The 25,013-nt window shown below is 49.9% G+C and overlaps 1 protein-coding gene across 1 annotated transcript; it reads left to right on the forward strand.

Annotated features, from left to right (window-relative positions):
• The first annotated feature begins 3,092 nt into the window (after positions 1-3,092).
• LOC137864251 (neuropeptide Y receptor type 2-like) lies at positions 3,093-9,096 on the forward strand. Its single transcript, XM_068698191.1, has 2 exons — positions 3,093-3,218; positions 7,578-9,096. The coding sequence occupies exon 2, from the start codon at positions 7,613-7,615 to the stop codon at positions 8,774-8,776; it is 1,164 nt and encodes a 387-aa protein (XP_068554292.1). The 5' UTR covers positions 3,093-3,218; positions 7,578-7,612; the 3' UTR covers positions 8,777-9,096.
• Positions 9,097-25,013: the final 15,917 nt, after the last annotated feature.

The raw sequence follows: 25,013 nt of genomic DNA on the forward strand, positions 1-25,013 counted from the left end.
CCTCTGCTCCTCCACTAATTCCAGAAATGTTCACATGGGGACAAAAAGCGGTTACGAAATGAGAACCTGCTTTTAAATTCAGAGAGGGTGCAGACAGCTTTCTATCCTCCCTCCCACCTCTGAGCTGCTTTGTGGCTGATTTAGCTCCCCAAAGCATCACGGGCTCCCAAATCCACTGCATCCGTGAACTCCGGGGCTCGAATGGAAAAGTGGATTTCGTGTTACCACAACGTGCTGATGCTTCTGAGGCTCTTCTGCAAAACACAGGCTTGATACCACAGGAAGGAGCAGGGGAAATATTTTGGCTACACGCAGGTGGAATTAAACAGATGTTGGAAAAATGAAAAGCTGCTGCTTTAAGTATGTCAGTGTTGCTGCTCCAGATGAAGCAGGATGAACTGGAGCATCTGGAAGCCTTGGTAACAGATTTCTTAGTGATTTCTCCCTGGGAGTGATCAGATAATGTGCCTTTCATGACAGAAGTGGAGCTACAGAGTACAGCTCGCTGCTGCAAGGTGTGCAGACCCAGGGCCTGCCTGCTCTCAGAGGCACGGCAGAGCACGGGCCGATGAAAAGCCAGCCCTCTCCTCTGCCCCATTTCTCAGCTTTTTGACATCATTTTTTGCTCCCTGGAGCACAACATTCATTGTTGAGCTCTCAAAAGAGCGGCCGAGCGGACTCACTTTCGCCTAATCAAAGCCCAACCCCCGGGAAAGGCTTTGGGGCTGCAGAGATTGTTTGAACAATTCTCACTCGAACGGACACGAGGCTCCTGGGGCACTTGTGCCAGCATTTGCATGTCCCCAGATTGTCTGCAAATCCCTGGGGTACGAGGCCAAGCGATTCACACAGCGGTCCTGGCACCTCTGCTCAGGGTGGCAGAGCCTTTTGGAGCCCCGGGCAGTACAAGGGAGCATCCTCCTATTTCCCCATCCTCTTGCTTCGGGGCACGGTTGCTGTTTGAGGCTGGGAAGCCCCGGGGCTGCGCTGCGAGCACTTGCCGCTGGCAGTAATTATGTTGTAGCTGGGTGAGATTAGGCAGGCTGGCAAGCAGCCCACGTCTGCGGTGCTGTGGGAAGAGCCTGGCTCCCAGGGAGCTCGGAGGGGTCTGAGCCTTGGCTCGGTAGCTGCAGGTTGGGTGAATCCCCAGGTTTGCTGAGTGCTCGACCTTCCCTTCCTGCACGGCTCTGTGCTGCAGAGAAATGGCTCGCAGGGGGACATTTCGTGGTTGTGTGCATTGCTGGGGTCATTGGCAGCTCCCCCTGCCCACGTTCTGTCTGTTCTGCCAAGCACACAGGGGTTCTCATGCCAACAAAGTTATCTGCATCCTGGTTGAAGAGGTGATGCTGGGGAGCAGCAGTTTTGGTGCTAAATCCTCCGCTGGACCTCTGAGACCGTGGGAGAGGACAAGGCCGGGGACTTGCACTAATCCATGATTTAAGACTTTGTCTTTGCTGTCATCCAGCAAACGCCAAGTGCCAAAAATGACTGGAATTCACCCCCTGGTCCTGATGGAGGTTCGCAGCTCCGAGCTGTGCAGTTTCTCTCCCGCCAATCATTGCTTTTCCCCAGGCACCTCAGAGCAGCCCGGGGAAGGGGAAGAGCAGGGAGCTGTAGCAAAGGGCTCTGGGGAACGGACAAGAAAAATCTTGTGCCACAAGAGGAAGGAGGAAAAAAGTCTCCCACTCACACGTAGAAATCAGCTGCGCACTGCTGAGGACCCTGGAGAGGAGGAAATCCATCCACCAGGAGCGGGGGGATTGCGTGCTCCATTCTGTGCTGCGCCTCTCCCTGCGGACTGCAGGGCCACAGCCATGGCCTCAGAGCAGCTCAGGCATCCAAGCGGTTTGGCTGTCCTCTCCCCTCCACCCTCAGCCATCCAGAGCAGCTCAATCAAAAGCTGCAAGGAAAAGGAAGGGGGAGAAGGCACAGAGCTCCCAGGCAAGGACTCACAGGGAGCCTTGTCTGAATTTTGGGTCCAAGCGCCACTGTCAGAGGGGCTTGTTTCAGGAATGGAGCAGCCTCCTTTTTCTGCTGAGCCATCAGAGCTTTTCCTTGCTGTATCATGACTTTTGTGGTGGAGGAAGTCGGCTAGAATCCCTCCTGGTTTGCGTTCTCATAAAGAAAAGGAAAACAAAGCTCACTGCGGGGGTGAACAGCAAAACTCCGACAAACTTCCAGCTGTGGTTGCTGGAGGTGAGGAGAGGCGTCCTCCTCCTCCCTAGCCTCGGGGAGCAGCTCCTAGCCTGGCCAGGTGGGGAGTTTTGTTTCTCCTGCTTCCCCGTGCTGGCTGCAGGATGCTTGCCTGGGCTCCTGCGAGCTTGGTTTTCGCAGATTTGGACACCCTGCTGCTGCTTTTGCCTCCCTTTGCTCCAGGTGTGTGGGCAGTGCTGAGCACCCTCAAATAGAAGCTCACTCCACTTCCTAGCTCCACGCTGAATCTGGCTCTGGAGCAGCCCCAGCCGTTGCCAAAGTGGCTAAAACTTCTCGAAATGAGTTTTATTTGCATCAAAAAAGTAACTAAAAGCTTGCCCCAAGAAGCAGCCCGCTCCTGTGGGTGCTGTACGAGCACGGAGCAGGGGTGGCTGCGGGGAGGCTGTGGTGGCTCTGCTGAGCTGTGGGACCTGCAGCTCCCCTGCTGCATGGGGGGCACCCAGCCCAGACAGGACCATTTCAATCCCAAGCAGGGTCAGAGCCCAGGGGAGCTGCAGCACGGGGTGGATGGATGCTCACCCTGGTCAGCAGCACCACCAGGAGCCTGCAGACCTCCAGCTCCCACCACGTCTCCCCGGAGAGGGAGCTGGATGTGGTGGAAAAGCTCCTCTCTCCTCGATGCAAGAAGCCCCTCAGTGGCTGAGCACTGTATAAACAGCAGCAGCAGGCTCCCTCCCCCTTTCCATTTCTGTTTGTTAAACACACGCTCCCTGCCTTTCTCTCATTCAGGAGCTCACAGAGCATCCAGCTCGGGGAGACGGGGGCTGTCACTCACCCCGCAGGAGGCTGCTCGGAGCAGGGTGCCAACAATTTCCCCGGCGATGGAGCACCCTCCAGCAGCCCGGATCCTCTCCTGACTTCCTTGCCTTTCCGAGGACAGTCGCAGAAAAGTGCTTCTCGCCCCCCTTGCCACAGGTTGACTCCCAGAGAGGAAGAAGAGGGGCGTCCCAGCAATGAGACCCTAAGGCGAGGGAGGAACAAGGAGGACGCTCCGGCCTTTGCAGGTGGGTCGGGGAGGGCTGAGATGGGGCCAGCTCTTGGCCACGCGGTGTGGTTCGAGCGACAGCATCCCTGGGAGACTGGATCCAGGGACTGACAACCCTGAGGGCTGGGATAGAGAGAAAGTGAACCAGGAACACCCACACAGTTTTGGAGCAGAAGCAGGGAGCGTGGGAAGGGGGATGCTGAGCAGCAGGCTGCTCCGGGGGGGGTGTGCCAAAACCAGGCAGGTAGAGCTACAGAGCACTGCAGGTGTGGGGCTGAGGTGCTTGGCTCTTAAACCCTCCTCCCCCCTGCATTCTGCCTCCTCGTGGCTCCCTGCAAACCTCTGGCAGCTCCTGGGTGCTGCTGCTGGGGTCCCACACGATGCCAGCCCTCGGCTCGTTGCCAGGGGTCCCGGCCCCCAGAGACAGGGGGCTGCAGGGGGGAATCGGTGCTGGCTTGCTTTCGGCACTCCTTGCATGCTGAGTGTTGATCAGAGCTCCTCACCGTCCTGCTGGAGCCTGTGTTTCACCAGCAAACTGAGTTTCTGGCCCGTCCCAAAGCAGGATACGGGGTCTGGTCCCTGGTTGCTCTGTCAGTGGGGTTGTTGTCTCCATCCCGTCCCTTGTCTCATCTACCCCATGCTCCCCGAATTTCCAGAGGCACCAGGCTCCCCACTTTAACCAGGTTCCTCCTGCCAGGCTGTCTCTGACTCTCTTCCTGAGCTGAGTGGCTAAAGCATCCTCCTTTCCTCGTCCCCTTCAGAGTCTTTTGTGACTCTTTTGTGGGGCACACAGACATTTGACAAGGAACTATGCAGAAGCCCTCGTGCATCTCCTCGTCCCCAGGGCCAGTCCTACCCCAGGGTCTGCTGGCAGCAGGGGTGGCAGTGCCCGATTAATGCCATAAGGTTTCTGCACCAGCGGGCCCACTCTGGAGAGACAACTGATGACACTGCAGCAGATGAGGGCCAGGTGAGAGGGTCTTCCTTCTGCCAGAACCTCACAGTGGGGCAACTTCCCCTTCTCTGGAGATGGAAGGGCCTGGGACGATTTCTATCCCCTCTTTGGCTTCGGGATATCCTCACAGAGCTGCCACTTGCCCTGAAACCAGCACACCACCCAGAGGAGGTGAAACCCCCTCCCCTCCATCACTCACACTTTTCACACAGCTCCTGCAATCGTTGTTCAGCCACGCCAGTTAGCCCCAGGGACTCTGAGCCCTCTCTGGCGGTGAGCACAGGATGGAGTTACCAAACCTGGGCTCCATGCCCAGCCCTGCTGTGGGCTCGCTGTGAGGCCTCGGGCAGGCCGTTTGGCCTCTCCACATCTCCATTTATTGTGGTTTCCTCCCTCGTGTGTGTGCTGTGGGCACGGGGCTGGAAATGGCTGCCCCTCGAGCAGGAGGTGACATCCCCAGGGGGTGATGAGGTTGTGGTAAGGAGGGATGGTCTCAGGCCTCCTCGCCATGGGCCCTGACTGCTGCTGGATGAGACGAGCCCATGCTCCAGAGCAGGCTGCTGGAGATGGAGGGGCTTCATGGAGCCGAAATGCTTTGGAGAAAGGGCACAGCGTGGAGCAGAGCCAGGCCGTGGAAACACCCATCAGCCCCAGGCCTCGTGTTCTAGTACTGTTGGAGAAGGAGATTGTGGCTGTCACCAGCCAGGTTTGGAGCAGGGAGCAGAGGCTGCCTGACTCCTTCTGCTCCCTCCTTTCCAATCAGTGATAACCGTGGCAGGATCACGATTCCTGGCCGTGCTCAGAGCCACCTCTGTCCTTACCTCCACGCCGTGCCCCCACACCACGTGCCTGCTGCCTTCATGACCCCAGTCCCACAGCTTGGACGAGACAGAGGAATTTAAACCAGCGAGCTCTGGGTTCGGTGGTATTTCTGCCTCCCCCTGGTCTTGCTCTGCTGCTCTGCTCTCCCACAAGCAGTTAGATCTCAGCTCCAAAGATTTTCCACCCATGCTGGCAGGCCCGCCGAGCATGGCAGCGTGTGCCTGGCAGCAGCCTGCACGTCCATTACCGGCTGGAACAGACCTCGGTCCGCTCCGGCAGCATCCCTGTGACCGCCAGGCAGCCCCCGGAGGAGGAACACTTATTATTACCATTTTGATTCTTAATTAAAATGCCTTAATTGATTTTTAATAGTTCCCCTTTGGAAAAAAATTAAAAAAAAGGGGGGGAAAAAAGAAACAACAAAGCAAACCAAATCAAATAATAACTCCATTAAGGCCATTTTGTTAGGAAGCGAAACGGCTCCATTAATCATGGTGTTCCTGGCTCCTCACAGATGGTGGGTAGCTGCCAGTCTCCAGTGGAAGGAAATAGCCCGAGATGTGGATGTGGGAACTGGCAGCCCAGTGGGGACGGAGGGAAGGGAGCACCCAAGATGCAGGTACCAGAGATAAACGGGATGGACAAGACACAGAAAAGAAGATAAAAAGTGACCGATAAAGTGAGGCTGGGCAATCTGGGAGGCGTAGAAATCCAGCCTGAGAGCAAAAAGGGGAAGTGCAGCCACTGAAAGCGTACCCTGCACTTGTTCTGCTTCCTTCACCAGCCCTTTGGCCCTCTTGCTCCTTCTGCAGCTCAAAGCCTCCTTCCTACCCTGCCAGCAGCTTTCTGGGCTCTGTTTCCACGGTGTCTGAGCCGACAGCTTCACTCCCAGGAGCTGCTGGCATGAAGTGGCCAGCTGGTGCTGGAGTTTGGCAAGTCTGGCAAGTTGGGGGGCACGGCGAGGGCAGGAGAAGGGCGGCATGGACAGGGCCAGGCTACTGCAGGCAGCTTCCAGGAGCAGCTCCCGGGGGATCGCAGCCCCGTGCGGAGGAACGAGGAGAGAACACGCAGCCATTTATTGTTCTTTGCGATGTAATTGCCGCCTCCTTTGCCATCTTGCCACCATTATTTTGTGCTATTTGCTTAAAGAACTAGCTTAAATGCAATGTGCTCAGCACAGAGTGTGGTAAAGCATCCTCCCTTCCCACGGACAGGCTGTCCTCAAACATTCAGCTTGTGGGGCACAGACCTGTGGGAAGCCCACCAGCACCCAGTCAGATGAACTCCTGTCACCCCTGGGAAAAACCCAGAGCAGTTCACTCCTCAGGGAGGCTGAGAAGGTGACCAGGCCCCCAGTTCCCAGCTTCGTTTAAGCCCTGTGCCTCCCTCCCTTCCTCAGGGGCAGCAGGGAATTGCCCCTTTCCATCACAGAAACACGATGCTGTGCGGGCAGCCCCATTTGGGCATGGTGCACCTTCTGACCTCGATGTGGTGTGCATGAGGGGAAGGTGCAGGGGGCCGTGCCCACTCCTCTCCATGCACCCCAGCAGCAATTCTGAGACGTGGAGGCTGGAAGGAGCTGGTGGCAGAGCTGGCTTCTCTCCTGCTGTGTTTGGACTGAGCAAAAGCCCTACCACTACGGCGGCACCAAACACCAGCCACGGGCTCCAGGCTGAGCCACTCCTGGCTCCCAAAGCTGTGTTGGTGCAGGCGTTCGTACACGGTGTGGTGAGAGGCTGGCTGGCTTTGGCCCTGGGGCATGTTTGTGCCTGGACACTCAGCAGCAGCTCTGCAGGAGGCTCGTTCACAGCTCCAGCTGCTTGCCCCTGTGCAGCTCTGCGGCTCCTGCGCTTCCCTGTAAAATCTCAGCACCCACTGCCTGTGTTGGCTTGGGTGGCTGGAGCAGTGTGAGATGCTCGTGTGGGGATGGGGCAACAGGTATTGTCAGCTGGAGAGGTGAGAAACAAGAAACCGAAGGAAACTGGGCGCACAATCCGCAGAGAGTGCATTTTGGAGAGGAGGAGGAGAGCACCCTGAATTTGAGAGTGTCTGGTTTGCTTTCCTGCTTCTTAAGGAATTAGGACTCAGGGCGTTTTTATAGGGAAGTAAATCTCATCAAAGATGACTGACACCATCATTGATTTCTTCTGTCAGCCCCAGGAGGTCCCAAATTTTTGATGTGTTTGAATCAGCTCTCTGTTTTGCAGAGCCCAGCCTGAGGGAGCAGGAGACATGTGGAGGGGCTCCACGAGCAGGCGATCTTTTCAGGACCCACCAGTCTGGCCCTGTCTCATTTGGGCTTTTTTTCCCCTGTTCAATCTAGATACACAGAATCCCAGAAACTCGTGACAAGTAACGTGAGCCCTGAATTTTCCTTAAGGAATTGGCGTCCATCTGACAGCAGGCTCTAACAGAAGGTGTCAGAGAGGTGAAAGGCCATTCGGTGTGAGGAAGAATATGGGGTAAACATCAGGCAGAAGGATGTCACTGGTGCTGTGACATGGCAAAATGCTGTGTGGGAGATGCCCTTCGAGTCTCAGCTCTTATTGTGATGCTCTGCTGCCTCCCCTGCTCTCACTTCTGCTGTGCTTATGTTTCCAGCCCCCCTTCTCCTGACTGAAGGGCCCAGGCCAGGCATGGGACTGCTGGAGGGAGCCAACAGCACTCTCGCCATGGAGAAGACAGCATTAGAGGAGAAACTGCCGCAGGGCTGGCACACCAAGGACTTTGTCACCCCTAGCCAGGATCTCTCCGGGTCCCGCAGCGTTATGATGGACAGCACCAAGATCCTGGGGGTCCAGGTGGTTCTGATTGCTGCCTACTCCCTCATCATCCTGCTGGGCTTCATCGGCAACTCCTTGGTCATCTACATCATCGTGAAGTACAAGACCATGAGGACTGTCACCAACTTCTTCATAGCGAACCTGGCCCTGGCAGACCTGATGGTGGACACCCTCTGCCTGCCGTTCACCCTGGTGTACACGCTGCTGGACGAGTGGAAGTTCGGAGCTGTTCTTTGCCACCTGGTCCCTTACGCTCAAGCCCTGAGCGTCCACGTGTCCACTCTCACTCTCACCGTGATAGCCCTGGACAGGTATCGGTGTATCGTTTTCCACCTGGACAGCAGGATCTCCAAGAGGCTCAGCTTCACCATCATAGCCATCATGTGGCTGGCAGCAGCGGTCCTAGCGGGTCCTCTGGCCATCTTCAGGGAGTACCGCTACGAGGAAATCCCGTCCATCAACCTCAAAATGGCAGTCTGCTCCGAAAAATGGCCTTCTGGCAACAACAGAGACGCCACCATCTACAGCCTGTCCATGCTCCTCCTGCAGTACGTTTTCCCTCTGGCAGTTATTTGCTATGCCTACACCAGGATCTGGTTCAAGCTGAAAAACCACGTCAGCCCCACTTCTAGGAATGAAAACCAGTGCCGGAGGAGGAAAACCACCAAAATGCTAGTGATGGTAGTCGTGGTATTCGCAGTCTGCTGGCTCCCCTTCCACATATTCCAGCTCGCCATTGATCTTGATCTGGTTCTTATCTTCCACGAATACAAACTCCTGTACACTGTCTTCCACGTGGGGGCCATGTGCTCTACGTTTGTCAACCCCCTGCTGTATGGATGGATGAACAAGAACTACAGGAACGGCTTCCTCACCTTTTTCCGCTGCCAGGACAAGCCAGAGAGCCTCCACACCGAGGGCTCGGTGAGGGGCAGGTCGTACATCTTCAGGGCCAACACCCTAAACGGGAGCATCAAGCAGTCTGCTGGCAACGGGCCGCTGCCCACAGAGGTTTAGGGATGGGATGTGCACCCCTGGGACTGAGGCTGGCAGAGCCCAGAGACGTTCTTGGTGAATGCCTTTTTTTTTTTTTTTCGTGCTGCCAAAACTTTATAGCTACTGCAGCCACGTGGAAATACCCCCCCTGTATCTCTCAGTACAATAAATCTGGTGTATTTCTGTCTGACCAAACAAATGACTTTTTCCTTTCTCTGTGTTTAAGCGATGCATGCAGAAGCATGAAAAATCACAGAGGGAGCTTCCATTTAGCCAGCAAAATACACCCTTTTAGCCACTTCCATTTGCCAAAGTGGGCTGTTCAACCTTTTACCCCCTGACACGACACATTATGATGGAGAACCATTATCGTGCATGCTTGTTTGTCTGTACGTCTCCCAGCCTCAAGCCGTATTGATCCATCTTTAGCTAATGCCTCCGAGGGGAGGGAGACCTGCTCTCCCCGGGACACACGGGCTGCTCGGGGCCATCGCTGCCAGGGCCGTGGCAGGGGAGCAGGAGGGTGCAGGATGGAGCTGGGCCATCGAGGATCCATGCACAGCACCTGCACGAATCCTCCCTGCAGCCCAGGGGAGGAGCTCTTGTCCCCAGCGAGCCCTGGAGGTGGCAGTGATGCTACTTACCGCAGCTTCTTTTGCAAGTGCTGAAGCAAGGCTTTGGGGACACGCAAGCTGATATTCATTAGCCAGTGCCCATGTGCAGAGCAGGCAGAGGGACAGATAGGAAAAAAAACAAACAAACAAAAAAACACACTGGTGACAGCATCTTCCAAAGTGCTCAGAGGGTTTTAAGGCTTTTCTCTTTCTGGGGTTGGAGGTGCTCTGGGTCTTACATGGGTGCTTCTGCTCAGAGGAGAGAAGTAACCCACTTGCACGGTTGTTGCAGAGGTGGTGTCCTCTTGCAGAAGATGGTTTGGAGACTAAGATGTGTTCTTTCAAACCAAACTCTGTGTTCTCCTCCCCGAGGCTCTGTCAGCTGGGGAGCGTATTTTTAGCTCTGCCATCAAAGGAGGCTTGATTGCTACTGTGATCTCAGCAGCTCGTCACTGGTGTTGCCTCTAAAGTCAGGGCTCATCAGATCGGAAAGTAACTCCCAGATGCAGGATAGGGACTCAGCAGACCTCCTCACTACAGATAAAAAGCAAAGAAAAACTTGGATTTTAGGTCTTCAGTGGAGCAAGGACAAGAGGTAGGAGGACTCGCAGTACCAAGTGCAGCAGGCTGCTGGGCTGTCACATCTGGAGTCCTCAAGAGATGAGCTGTCAATGGGCTTGTTTGCAAACCCTGCTCTCCTGCCTCCTTCCCAGCCTGGCCTGCCTCTGGCTCTTGTTCTCCAGCTTCGCTTCCCGCTGCCACACTAGATGAATTTAATCTCTCTGCTTATTTTTTTGTCTCATTCCCCGTTCCATTTTCCTAAATAAACACAAGAAAGTGCTCTCTGCTTCCTTCCAGGGGGACTGCTGCCAGGCGGGGTCTGCAACCTGCCCTGCTTGGGCATGCAGATGGCAAATGACCCGGCACCTGGTTCTGCACATCACAGCACATTTTTCTGTGCAAGGATCTCTGAAGATCCTGCCAGGAGGTCAGTGTCTCACTAAGAGAGTTGCCTGATTCCTGACAGGCCAGATACAGACATGATGGAAGAACCGGGACACAAATAAACTTTCCCCACGTGCAGTGCCATGGGGTGATGCTGGGAGTTGCTGTTCCACCCTGATGTTTGGATGTTTGATATTCTCCTCCACAGCACTGGTAAACTCTGTCCCCACCTCAGGAACTGGTCAGTCTACAACCCAACCACCCAAGCAACTCTCCCTGTGTTTCCATCGCACTCCAAGGTACAAGGAAATGTTTATTTTTTCAAAAGCAGCTTAAATGAGTGGAAAGAATTCAACTATTACCAATAAATGCTCCAGAAAGTGATTTAACACTCAATGATGTATGTCAGAGTTAAACAACACATTCAGCAATGCAAGCTTGGGAGCCAATCACGCTGCCAGGCAGAGATGGATGAGGAGCTAAATTGCTCTTGGAGGGCCTTGCCAAAGGTTTTGTCCTGTGACACCACACACGGTATCTGACTGGAGCAGGGCAGATAATGACATTATGAATGGCTGTTTAATTTTGAGCCCAGGCCTTTCAACTAAATATGGATAAATAAATAAACAGGTCCCAGCTCTTCTCAAATAAATACTGGCAGTGGCGTTTATAGAACAGAGGGATTTTTATGCTGGAGAAAACTGAGAAGGAGAAACTATTTATTGGAGTGTAACGGCGAAGTTCTGTTTGCTTTATTTTATACACTCGTGCGGCTTTACTAATGGATTTCTGCCTGTGAGCTTGCTGTTTTTTCCCTGTGATTTGAAGAATATATATCCTTCCACACCCACTGCGGGCAGGGAAGTCAGCTCGAAGCTGTGTATGGGTGTCCCTATGGAGAGCCGCGGTGCCCTAGTGGAGGGAGGCAGCCCTACTGCCCACTGTCCGACTGGGAACAAGGGGAGGTGGAGAGAAAGAAAGAGAAAGGGAGCAAAGCTTCTTTCCGAAGGCTGGTGTGGGCAAATAAACAGTATGTTATAGACTTGTGATAGAGGAGAGGAACGAATCTGTTCCATGAAACAAAAATCTGTTGGAGACGAAGCTTCCCCAAATATTTTCTCCCCGCTAAAGATGTCCTTGCTGCCAAAAGGACACTTCCATGAAACCAAAGGCTGGCAGCACTGTAAGTTTTCGAACTATTTAGAGCTGAGGACAGGCTATGACCCTGCTCTGCTGGTGTCAAGGGCAGATCCTCTAGCAGTTACAGATATTCTTGGAGTCAAAGGGATCTTCCCACTGCCGGCTCCTAGCCAAAGGCACATCAGTGAGTCCCCACCGAGCCAGGCTCCTCGCCGCAGGGCTGAGTGGCTCATCAAAGCTTGTCTGAAGCCAGTGTGGGTGACCCAAAGAATCTCCTCTAGGAGGAGATTCATTCAGCCTCCTGACTGTCACTGTCACCCTTCTGGAAATGCTGCTGGCCTGGAGACACTTCACAGCCTTTGGGAGAGGTGCTGAGCTCCCCGTGAAACACCCTGCTTCTCGTGCTAGACCACCCTCCCTCCTGACATCATACAGTTCTTGAATTATAAAAATATCTCTTTCTGGATATTTCTTAATTGTCACTGGCTGCTAGCTGATGATTAACTTGGAATCGACACCACAGGTCGGGGTGCCTCCAACCACCCCACGCAATGGTCACTCACATGCCAGAGGAACGTGAGAGCAGCTGAGACACGGCAACATTGCCATTTAAAAACGGCACCACCGGTAACCTGTTCCTTATTACTGACTGCTCCGAGAGCTCTCGGGAGTCCCCAGGTCTCTTATCAGGCTTCCAGGCTTGACAAAGCACGCTGACATTTGCAGAGCAGAGGCTGTGCTTGAGGCTCGGAGCGCTGGAAATTTCACCTCTGAAACACTTAAGTTTGCTCTGAGAATCCTTTCCCAGCTGATTTCCCGAGCAGATATGTCGGTAACAAGCTAAAGCTCGTACAGAGAGCACAGGTTTGGGGTTTTTATTTCTCCTTGGCTTAAGGCGATACATACAGCAGGCGTTTAGATCAATGCGGGGTGAGCGGGGTTGTTCTGTCGGGGCTCTGTCGGTGTCACAGACGTGGCACACTCCTGCACAACCCCGTGCTCCGTCCCGCTGGATGAAGGCCAGATCCGTGCCCTGGTGCCTTTCTGTCCTGCAGTAACGTGTGTCCTCTCCCCTTACCCACGGAAGCCCAAGCGAACGATGTCAAATGGCACATGTTTTATTCAACGTGCCCACCAGTGTATCGGCAGAAACATTGCTCTGAGCCTTTCACAGGGGCTCTGTGGGGAAATACGGGCAGACAGGGGGAAGAAGCAGCTCCTCTGACATATGCTGATACGAGAGGGGCCGGAGAGCCCTTCTGCTGAAGGAGGTCACAGACAGCTCAGCGTTTCCCTGGGTATCAGGTGTTAATCTTACTGTTGTTGCGGCTAACCCGGTCTGAAACCAAATTAGCCTTTTGTTTGGGCAGGAGCTGTAGAGTTGGCGCTTTCTTTGTACGCCTTTGTCTTTCAGCTCTGCTATTGTGTGATTTCACCAGGTCTCTGAATGTGCTGGATTTTAAACAAGGCCTCAGGATCAGCCAACGTGGTGAAAGTCAGAAATGACTGCAATAATCCAGAAAAGGAAAGGATTCTGGGTTCGAATGGGTGAGCAGAATTTGGTCCCTTGCATTGGAAAAAGCAAAGCTTTGTCTTCCTTTCAGTTTTCCCTTATCTAGCTTGAGATTCTTCAAGTGCCAAAAATAATATTGCATATTACTGCCAGAACATTTATCTTCTCGTTGAGCTCATTTCAGTGGAGGGATTTGTTCAGGAGGGCCTGGGAGGGGAAGTAGGATAGGTTTTTAATGCTCGTCGTTATCTCTAGTCTCAGTGTTTTGCAAGTTAAAAGACAAATCAGAAAAAGACAAAGTCACTCACACACACCAAGGGAGGTACCAATTTATCTTCAGACAACACAACCTCTATTTAATTTTCTATCCAGACACCCCAGCACCTTTTGCCAAAGTGTTACATGAATATGGGGCTGAATGAGGCTGTGGGAGGAAAGCATTTTTCTGCTGCTAATGGCAATACCTTAGTGTCACTCATGATTTATAGCCAGCAAAGAATGCTTTTTCTGGTCTATGTTCTGTTCTGTGTAATGAGTATAGGAGGAATAGTGCGGACGCCTCATGGAGCTCACAGGAGGAGACCTTCATTAGTTCAGTCCTCTCCAGTGTGGCAGCAAGGACTGTGAACATTAGAGGAGAAACCCTTTTGTTTCTAACTAGCTTATTGAAGTGCGTGAGCATGGAGTTGTCGCCGTGTCACTCTGCTAATGTGTCAGCCACTCTGCTAATGTGCCACCAGCCCTCAGACGCTGCTTGTCCCCAGGACGGGAGGGCAGCTCAGCTGCAAGGTGCGTCTCGCTGCGGTGTGGAAGGCAGAAGGGTGATGGGTCAAAGAACGAGATTTCAAGCTATTAAAGAGAGGATGTGCCCCTGGATGAAATGTTGAGGTTAATATGTCTTTCTCTATGAAACGCGGGGTAGATTATTGGCTCTGCTGGGACCAGGATGAGTAACATCAAAAGGGGATTGAACTCTGCCACGGCGCAGGAAGAACAGGGCCTCTACTAAAAGAGAGACAAGAAAGAAAAAAGAGGAAATCTGGATCCATCGTGCCCTGTATTCTGTCTTAGACCATGGCAATAACAGATGTTTAGGAATGGGTGCCAACTTTGCCACTTTGGTGGTCCATTCCCTCATACTCCTAGCAGCAGCCACTACTGTTGTAGTAGAGATCTTAGGGGAACAGCCCTGCCCAGACCATTTGTTGTCCATTTCTAGGCTTTTCATTCACGAATTTGTCTGATCCCTCCCTGACCATTCCGGCTGTTTCCTCAGCCTCCCGTGGCAGCCTGTTCCAGAAGCTCACTGCCCACTTTGTAAAGGAGCAGTGCTTTTATCTGTCAAAGCCTGTCCCTGCTAGTTTCAGCAAATGCCCTCTCGTTCTGGCACGGTGCTGAACAGCAGCTGGACATTCAGCTTCTCCACTGCTTTCTTCATTTTGTACAGCTTGATGCTATCTTCCTTCTCCAGACCTCTCTTCTTCCAGCTCAAGTCTCATTTCCCCCTAAGGCAGCTTCTTAATTCCTGATCATCTTATTTACTCTTCTGTGGACCTTGTCCAGGCCCACAAATATCAGAAAGGGCTGAATTTTGCTCCTAAGTCCCGTGAACGAGTCAGCTCAGTGAGGCATGAAGTGCATCCCCAGGTCTGTTTTTGAAGGCCAAAGCAACAAGGGCAGGCAGATCCCTACCTCTCCTTGAACTCTGGATCTGATAGATTTATCCAGGGGCAAGGCTGAGATCCAAGTGATCCTGACCCCCAACTAGTGTCTAAATCACAGTTTCATCTGTCCGTTCTACAAAGCAGAATTGTGAAGAATTGTGCATTTCAGGAAAGGAGTGACAAGTTTTTGTTACTCGGCAACTGTCGCTCCCACATATTTTGGAAGAATTTGAGAACATCCTGCACCTCGGAGAAATCAATAGCTTGGCTGAGGAGGAAGAGAACTGGCAGCAAGTCCCCAAAACTTTGAGCTGGGAAGAGCTCTTGGGGCTGATGGAAGGAAAAAGTGCTTTATGTCTGCATGCTCCTCAGCTTGTCTCCTCAACGTGACTGTCTGCATCACTTTCTGGGCTCTTCATGGTGAAATAATCCATTGTTCTGCCATTTCTGTCTCACAGAGGCATTTCACAGCCATCTGAATGTGCTCTAATCCACCTGCCAGCTGCAATCGGCACACAGCATGGTTGCATTCCTGTCAGCCAAGATTGGAGCACCAGAAACAAAAACCTTCAAAAGAGGAATTGACAAGAGATCTGCCTGTGAAAACCAGGGAGGAGGCACTCGGGCCTGGGGGCTTGGTGGAGGTACAGGCACTGACCTTCAGAGCAAAGCCAGGCAGCGAGGCCAGGGCAAAATTTGACTTGCTTTCTGCCGTAGTGGCTGACCTAACACAGGAATTCAGACGTGATTATTAAAACAATAATTTAGGGCTTCAGTTGCTGGGAGCTAATCTCCAGGGCTGAACTCAGCAGATGGCTGAGTAAGTGGACCCCAGCTAATGCATTTACGCAGTGGTTCAGCGTTTTTGGTCCAGTTTTGTTACTGACAACTTTGCTATGCGAAATCCCATTTCTGTTTCCTAGGTTAGATAAAAGAATCGAGTGGTTTCAAAGTGCAGATCTCAACTCTCCAAGACAACCCTGCAGTACCCAATTAAGCAGAGCGAACGTAGCAAAACTAGCATGGCAAGAACTGACTGAATCTGTCTGCTGCTTGAAGAAGAGTAGGAACACAAGAATGCTGCAGCAACAAAGACGTCTTACTAGAGCACAGGGCTTGTCGGTCTACATAAAATCTGCCTGGCACTGCAGGCCTTCGTTGTGTGAAATTCCAATTGGCTTCAAGCAAAATCAGTGGGAGCTGGGCCTTTAATACCCAGTGGTTTGTTTGGAAGTCCTGGTCTTTGCAATTATGTCATTAAAAGGACATGAGCTAATCTGCACAACCCGAGCAGACTGGTAGGAGCTTCTCTCCCTGAAATGCAGCCATTTAAGTTTTTCTTGTAGATTTCTCAGACAGCGGGGAAACGTTCAGGGGTATTTAGTCAGGTGCATGCTGTAAGAATAGTATAAGAAAAGATCATAGGAAATAAATTGAAGAGACCTGGAACTCCTCTGCCTAAACCATTTCTGATTGCAGGGTGCCTCCTCTCTTCCGAGGCTCCTGTGATGGAGATTTCACGCACTCCCTGCTCGGTCTGCTCTGAGCCCTTCACAATATCTAACCAACAGACCTCCCTTACTGAAATCCATTACCTCTTGTCTCCTGGTACACAAGGTTAGGAATTTATTACCTTCTCTACCACACCATTATCTTTTTAAAGAGTATTATGCACCTTTTCTACCATCTCTAGACTAAAGCAAGCCGTTTTTCCTTTTCTTTCTCATAGGGCTCATCTGCTGTACCTCTGCCTGCTCTTGCTGCTCTTCTCTGGACTTTCTGTGCTCAATAGCCAGCAGTTTTGCAGGCAAACAAAAGGATTGAAGGAGGCAGAAGGGTTCTGTAGAAATGTTTGGCTCCTGGAGCAATCATGTATACTGGAATGCATAATTGGGAACTGCTCTTTTCCAAACACAGTGGCTGCCTCTACACTGTGGCAGGAGCCCAGGGTCTTTGTTTCACTGACAGCAGAGCTATTTCCATGTTCTGACTCATCGACGGCTGTTTCTATATGGGTGAAAGCAGCAGCACTTTGCAGCACCAGTCTAACCCTGCCAGGCGAAACCCACCGTGAAGCAAACTTTACCCTGCGAGTGGCACCGGTCCTGCAGAGCTCTGCCCCTTCTGAGCCTTGCCTCGTGTGGAGCTCTGGGTACGACCATAGCACGAGCACACACGTGGCTCCAGGATGCAGTGACATAACTGATGGGACACCACGGATGGTCACTGTGTCCAAGTTTGCCTTTCCCAAAGAAGCTGGTGTCTCTCTCCGAGTCAACCTCAGGACTATTTCTTGTGCCACTTGGTGGCTTTCTGCACTCTCCATCCCCATTTTGAGTGCAGTATTCACTTCCTTACCCCATTTCATCTACAAACATGCCCAGAGAAAAAAACTTCAGGCAGTAGCTGGAGCCCTGCTCCTTGATCCAGAGGTGCTGGTGGAAGAGGTTGCAGCCTCAGCTCCGCCGAGGTGCTTGAGCAAACAGCTCTCCCTGCAGACCAGCAAAATGTGGGCAGTGCTGGCTTCTCACTGTCCCGGTATGCCCGTGCAGGGCAGCTCTAATTGCTGTTTCTTCCACTTTCCCTCAAAGAACAGCTCTTATATTGTACTTCCTTGTACTGTATTGTATTGCATTTCCTTGTATTGTGGATAGAAAGTTTAAAAAAATCAGCTGGTTCTCTCTCCCAGCTTTATCAAATCCTAGATGAACTGATCATAAACTGCTGAGCCTTTCTTTCCTCTTCTGTGAAACAAGGTAACTATAGCACTCGGAGGCTTGTAAAACATGTCGCATATGCTAGCTGAACAGTGCTACTGCCGTAAAAAGCATTATAATTGAACACATTATAATTACATTTCCATCAATCGTGTACTAAGAAGACAGACTTTACTTGGAAAGTGATGCTAAATACTCACAGAAAAACAAATTTTGAATTCTCAGGGGTAAATATTTATTTCAGATTATCAGAAAAGGAATGATTTGTGAATCCAGGTGTGGGAAGGTTATTAATGGCCACAGTGCCTGGAATTTTTCAGCAGCATCTGCTGCTTTCAATGTGGACCATGAATAGTTACTGAAGGATGACCACAGGCTTTGCTCCACTGCTCATAAGCATTTCTGAATTGTCTGGACAAGAATAATTCTAAACAACCCCCGACACTGTTATTTTATGTTCCAAGGAATCTAATTAAAAAAGTGCAATTTTTAGCTAATTTGTATTGTTGTCTTATGCTGTTTTTTATTCCTCTCTCTGATGACTGCTCAAACGTGCAGTTGGAAGAAGTGGCTTCCTCTGCTGAAAGCACCATGGAAGATGACAGTCTCCGTGCATCAGTGGGCAGCCTGAAGAGAAGCGTGGGGCAGTGCTGCCACAGAGCAAATTTACAATGTCTCGTGCATACCCCAGCAATCATCAAAACAAAAAATTAAATCTTGGAACAGTGTGGAGGTGACCTCCCGGGACAGAACATCTATCACAGCCAGACTGGGAAGCTATGAAGCAGCCCGTTGTCATGGCTTTTTTGATCGGGTCCCGTCTTCACTGACCTGCAGTCTGTATTGCATCAATTATTGGTGGAGACATTTATTTCTCTTTCTCTCTCTCTCTTTTGAGGAAAATACTTTTTCCCCACCTGTGACCCTTTTATTCAAGGGTTTTAAATTGTTTCATGTTCCCCCAGAGGCTGGAGTCTCTCTTGGGAGGTGTTTGAGCGTTTCTTTGTGGAAGTGTGACTTGCAGCTCATAGCACATGTATTAGCAAGCAGTTTGGTGAATCTCAGAAACAGGAAAGTTGGGTTTCCTAAAGGCTTCTCGCTCTGGTGCCTAGTGACGTGTGAGCTCACATGAGTGCTGCTCTCTGCTTGCTGTGTTCTTGCACAAAACTTTTGAACATAGCAGCTCTGAGCTCTGGCTCACTTCTCGTTAGCAAACACTAATGGGCATGGCACCAACTGCACGGGAGTCCTGTCATGGGGCAGAATCTCCTCCTTCTCTCCAATGCATTCACTCCTGCTTTGTCTCTTCGAGCTCTGTTTCCCAGAGCCCAAGGCATGGGTTCCCCCGCGTTGCTTGCTGGGCTGCTACACAGATGAATAGATCCTGCTGTGGGAAGCTGCTTTCTGTTTCTCAGCGTGTATTTCCCTTTTGTTACAGCCTTCTTATCATGTCTGGTCATACCCCCGTATTTCTGGTACCGCTCGGTCCTAGGAGAAATAAATCAATTAGCTGCTTCCTCACATGCACACCTTTCGCTGTGCCAGCTCAGAAAACAGAATGCCAATCCTGCAGCAAAAATTCTTCATTTATGCATTCACACGACTTAAAAATGATTTACAAAAGCAAGTTAAAAATGTAGTTCCTAAACACAATTTAATATACCGTTGTTGTTCAGTAGTTGTAACTCGGTGCAGATCCGATGTTTGCAATCCAGAATTGCAAGGATACGCTCTCTTTTTATCGGTCTGTTTTGATTTAAAAATTCTTATCTCTACTGAACTGTTGGCACTGGGCTAGCAGAACGTGCTGTATTAATAAACTCTCTTGGATATTTGTAGCCCTTTTATAAAGGGCAGGACTTCTTGAGGGTCAGAGCTAGCACAATGCTACACAGAGCTTATTTCTTCTGCCCCTGCGTGGTTGTGTTAATCCATGGGAGACAGATGCCTCCGGGCATTAATGAACAGGTGCAGCCCCTCCAGAGTGACAAAGAAATGACTTTGCCTGGCACTGTCTCGTGGTATATTTTCAGAAGAGACCGTATAAACAAGCCAGCACTTGTTATAACAAGCTTGGGGGTGTGACTTCATTCCTGGATATCGTCCTACTTTACAGACTACAAAACCTCTTTAGGCACCGGAGCTTTGACGGCTGGAGGCAGCTTGACTGCATCTCTCCATGTGCTCTGCGCTGCTAGGGGTCTGCTCAGGAGCCCTCCAGAGGGACGAACGTGCCAAGTCACCGTGAGGTGCTATAGGAAAAGAGGCCCTGGCACCGAGTTCTGCTTGCCAGGGACTTGCAGACATTTAGAAATGTCGTGCAAGCTGAGCCACGGCTCGATGTTTTTTTTAATTCCTGTAATCAACAGACAACTGCTGAATGCGATAAGGCGAGTGTCTGAGCTTGAAATGGAGCAGGGAACCGGGGAGGGGAGGGGAGAGAGACAGCAGGCAGATACCAGGTAGGAGGTGCAGATGTTAAAGCTTTGATGTTCTCCTCTTCAGTGGAAACAGCGAGCAGAAGATTAACAATATTGCACTCAGCAGTGGCATTATCCTGTCCAAAACACCAGGAGAAGCAGTTGTTCTGAATGTCACTGTGAAAACACGAACCATCGGGGTACTTGTTTCCTCTCTCAGCTGCTCTGTTTGAAAACAGATTAACATCACCGAGTCCAGGATTGCACCTTTTGTATTTGACAGTGAGAGCTGCTTTTTGTGCTCAGGAAAATTGCAGCCCTCCTCTTGGGTGCGTGGCACTTCAGCACTCGTCACACCACCAGCGTGGGGCAAGCCATCAGCTCCCACGGAAGGGGAAGCTGACAGATTTCTTTCCTGGCCATGCTGCTCGAGGTCCTGCAGCTCTGCACGCTGTCAGCATCCCTCATCATTTTCATATACACTGCAGAGGAGAATGAACACGACTCTGGAGGGATTCCCATGTACCCTGTGTATCTCGAACTGGCTGTACTGGTGTCTGAGTACTCTGTGACACAGCACTAAGGGATTCACATTCTTCCATTGTTTCTCCAGGGCAAGACGTGAGTGCAAGAAGTGCCTTGTTCTGGTGGCTATCTTTAAAAAATATGTATTTCATTATCTTGCAGGAGGCAAGATTAAAAACAAAAACAAACAAACAGGGCCCCATTGCTTTGGGACCAGAAACCAATGGAGTTTGTCACGGCTCCCAGGTCCTGAGGGAGCTCAGTTTGCAATCCCAGCTCAGCTCTCACAGGGCTCTGCTCTCTCCTACCCAGGGAAGTTTTACCCTTTATTGCAGGCCACCAGCTGTGCCGTGCCAGGAGAGAAGCTGCTGGGGTTTGCCTTCACTGCTGGCACTGCACAGCCTTTTACAGCACATCCACGCTGCAGTGACGGTAACTTCTGCCAGCCTTTCCCAGTCAGCTTGAATCCAGCCGTGGCGAGGACCAGCAGTGCTGTGACACACTGGGGCTTGGTCCTTGGTCTTCCTGAGGAATAATTACCCAGCTCTTCCAGAGGAGCCTGCTGCTGCAGCTCCACAGCTCCCAAATCCCTGCCCGTGCCAACTCATTTACAGCCGTGTGCCTGCCACGTGGGCCTTTTGTCTGCGCTGTAGAAAAAGAGTTTAGACACTCTCAGCCAGAAAATATGGGCCAAGACCTTGACTAGGATTTGAAGATTCCTTTTCCTTGCTGTCCGAGTGTTTCTGAGAAAGAAGTGATGCGGGGACACCCTGGAGTCCTGCTGTTCTGGTGACAGCTGCGGCTATGGGCAGCAGTGCTAAACGCTGCAGTTCCACAGGGACAGGAATAGATGTCTGTCCAGTTCACTAGTCGTGGGCTGGGAATATTTTAGGACATCCTACATGTCACATATTGTTCTGAACTCTCAGAGATGCAGGTTTGCTGAAAGCTGTAGGACATAGGTGGAGAAAGTCTACAAATTTAATTATTATATGGTAGTTAATCTGGGACTGGTTCCTTCCCAATCCCCCCAAAAAACTGAGATAGGGTTAGAATCAACTATGTGTCAACCAGTGAGCAAATTCAGTAGGACCATGGGATATTGATCTTCAGATAATCTTCTTCATCTTTTTGTGTTTCATTTTTTTTTCATCTTTAAAATGGGGAGTGAGCAGCAGTGTTTACCTGCCTCGCATGACATATTTAATTACTGCTGTAGGGTAAGTTTCACTACTTTTGCTGCTAAAGTGCCACATTAGAGCTGCAGCCGCAAATGCCAAGTCTTCAAGTAGCTTTTCCTTCATGGACCACATAGGCCAAGTCAAGCTTATCACATTTAACAGGCTCGGCACCAAGGACACTAATTTCCCAAGGTGATGACTTTGTAAGTGGCAGCTCCTCCCTAATGAATGTATTTACCACTCAGTGAAACCCATTTCTGTACTTTACAAACTGTGAAAGGATCTGGGCAAACACTTTGCTCTGAGAGAAAAAAAAAAAAAAAGAAGAAAAAAAAAAAAAACAGACAAAAAACCAACATGGATCAAACTCATTACCATGTTCAGTAAAGAATGGAGGCAGTTATCTTGACTAATTTCGGCAAAGTGTTACATGCTACTTAACTAAATTGTAAAAATATAAGGCAATACGTCCTGTCAGAGAGAGCAGCACAGCGTGAATACTGGAAAATAATAACACTTCACAGCTGCAAATTGCAAGAAGGACAGAATTCATGTGCCTTCTGGGGGATGAGCTGTCAGGCCCTGTGCCGGCTCTGTCTCCTACTCTCATTTACGACCCCAAATTTAACGACTCCCTCCTCTCGCATGGGCACGGCTGCTGTCAGAGCACATTGCTGCTGTGCCCTGCACAGCCTGCCCTGTCCTGGCTGGCAGTCCTGCTCTGGACGGAGCTGATCTGCTTTCTGCACGGCTAATTCTGCAGTTCTGCTGGGGCCTGGATGCTGTCGTGAATGTGCAGGGTGTCAGGGCTCCACCGGGTGTTTTGGGAGCAAGCAGTGAACACAACACAACTCAGAATCCATTTCTTGAAGTGGTAGGCGGCATCCTTTTTTTTTTCCCTTTTTTTTTTTTTTTTTTTTTTTTGTTCTCCAGGAAGAATGCCAGCAAAACCAGGGACAAGGACACACTATTCTCAGTGTTCCTGGGGAAAGAAATGAGTAGAATAAAAAAGTTTATTTAAAGAAATATTCAAGGCCCTACAGAGACAGTGTCATAGTCACAACTCTGCCTCTAAGAGCCCCCAGCACTGTATTCCACTCTCTGAAAAGTACTCTTGTGGTGATGTGCGGCTTTGGGGAACTTTTCCTAGTCTTTTAAATAGTGGTGAGCTTATTCTTAAACAGGAAGTCATTTTATTTGTTTATCCTGACGCAGTTTCCTAGATGGCTGCTTTCTCCATATGAAGCTGTACTGGTTTTTGGATACCTGCAGAGGTATCGTGCTCCTCTGTGACGAAATGGCAGCAAAGCTGGAGGTGTTTCTTCGTGATGGTTGTGAATGGCTACCCTTCAATTCCACTTTCCAAATCTGAATGGAATTAAAAATTTCAATTTTCATTTGAATTTCAGAAGCTTCCCCTTTTCCTTTAACTGTAATAAAGAAGGAACAGGAATGTCTGACTAGCCTCCTTTGTGCTGTTCATTATCTTACACAAATGTATCACAACCTCAGCTAGGTTTCTTCATAAACCCTCTAGACAGTATTAGTCTTTTTAACTGTGCTTCTTCTCATAGCTTTTATTATTTTCATCACCTAACATATAATATTTTCATACCTCATTTGATAGAAAAATGGGCAGAGATCATATTTTACTTTGAAATATGAAGGGCGCCTCTAAGCCTTGGTAACAATTTTACTGAAATAACTAGAATAGAGAAGTAATGTGAAGCATTGTTCCTATTTTATTGTTTAGGAAAATTTAAATGGAAGTCTTGAACATGTTTTATATAACCCCTTTGAAAGAAATGCATTTCACTTATTGTAAAATATGTGCTAGTTTGACTATGGTTGAATAGATTTGGTTAAATGGCGACTTGGAAACCAAAGCCATTTCAAAGAAGAGAGGCGGATCCTGCTTTAAAAAATACAGGAACCCTGAGCACTATGTGAGGCTATAGCAACCTAGCTGAGAAATTGAAATTTTTATGATCCTGCAAGACTAAATGAGAGGTTGGTACAATAACTCTCTCGATTTAACAGTTATTTCATTATGGATAAAACAAGAAAATACTTTTTGCTACCTAATTTAAACCAAATGTACCACTTTTGGTCTCTTTTCTTGTTTGATAATTTTGTGCTGTGAGTTACCTGTTCAATACAACAAAGGCAGCCACATTTAAGAGCCAGAAACTTGTGTATATAATTAGAAACTTTGCAAATGTTAACATTTCTGAGATCCCTGGTGTTTGTTCTTGCAAACAGTTCCCAAACATACCAGAATTCATCAGAAATATAACAAATCCCTTTGTGCTTTTACACTGGTACCTTTTTAAAAATAGTAACATTTTAATTGCCACATTTATGAGGGAAAATGGGCTCCTTTAACCTTCTGCAGGCAGACTGATGCTCACTCTTTGTCTCCATTACTCCGACTGCTGCTCTGTCATGTCGTTGCAGTTATGGTCAGCACAAAAACCATGAGTGGCAGTGAGATGGGAGCTACAGCAGATGTGTGCAGAGCCATGGCTGAACTAGTTCAGCGTGTGTTTGTGCTCAAATGGCTGCATAACCCCATGGTCACTATCTTAGAAAGCATTTCTGCTTGAGGGCTAATGCAGAGATGATGTCCAATTGCATGCCACTCACTGGGAAAAGGCGCCTTGGCCCCTCCGTACCTGAACGACATGATGTTGATTGAACAGGAGACAGGATTGAGCCTTGCAAGGCTTCACAGAAGAGGGAGGTCTGGATGGTTGACAGTAATAATAATCTGCTACGATATCTCATTTATTTAAGCAGACTCTGAAGTCAAGTCTCTCTGAAGTCAATTCAGAAACAAATGCTGGTACCTGCTGTAGGTCAGCAGTTGTCTTTTGAACTCCTTCAAAGTGGCCCTTGTACTTTATCAGCAAAACGAAACGGGAGAGCCCTGTTTAATCTCCAGTGTTTTCTTTTGCGAGGCAACGGTGCTCAGAGCATCCTGAGAGCAAAGCAACGCTTCCCTCCTGAAGCAGCAGGCGCTCCTTTGCAACACTCCTCGGGCTTACAACAGATATTGCTGTTCAGCAGCTTCCTTTGTTCCTCCGAATACTATTACAGAATAGTTAAATTAATTTACACACTGCTAATATCGCTTTTCTGAGATAAAGCAGTGTGTCCATGGAAGAGTCAAAATGCCCAAGTAAGGAAACAGCTTGAGTTTCTGACACAATGGACAATGTTCATGCAGTGAGAAGCTTCTCTGTGAAAAATGAGGGAAGCAGGGCTGCTTTCCTCCCCCCCCCCCATTTTTTTTCTCTCAAATTATTTTTTTTTCCAGTTCATTGGTCCTGTGAAGCCAATCAGCCTTTTCTTCCAAACATTTGGCTAGGTAATAATTCCAACAAAATTCTAGGAGTCGCATATTGATCTGGATAAAATATGGAGCTTTGGAAATGTACATGGTCTGGATTAAGCTGCATAGGGTTTGACGCAGAACAGACAGTTTGCACCAATTATCTGTGCATAAACACAAGCAGACCACATAAACGGCTGCAGAA

Source organism: Anas acuta, chromosome 14 (assembly GCF_963932015.1).
Source record: "Anas acuta chromosome 14, bAnaAcu1.1, whole genome shotgun sequence".
Classification (NCBI taxonomy): Eukaryota; Metazoa; Chordata; class Aves; order Anseriformes; family Anatidae; genus Anas; species Anas acuta.

Bases quoted from the DNA above. Each gene is read 5' to 3' on its own strand.
- LOC137864251 (XM_068698191.1), top strand. From the start codon at position 7,613: ATGGGACTGCTGGAGGGAGCCAACAGCACTCTCGCCATGGAGAAGACA.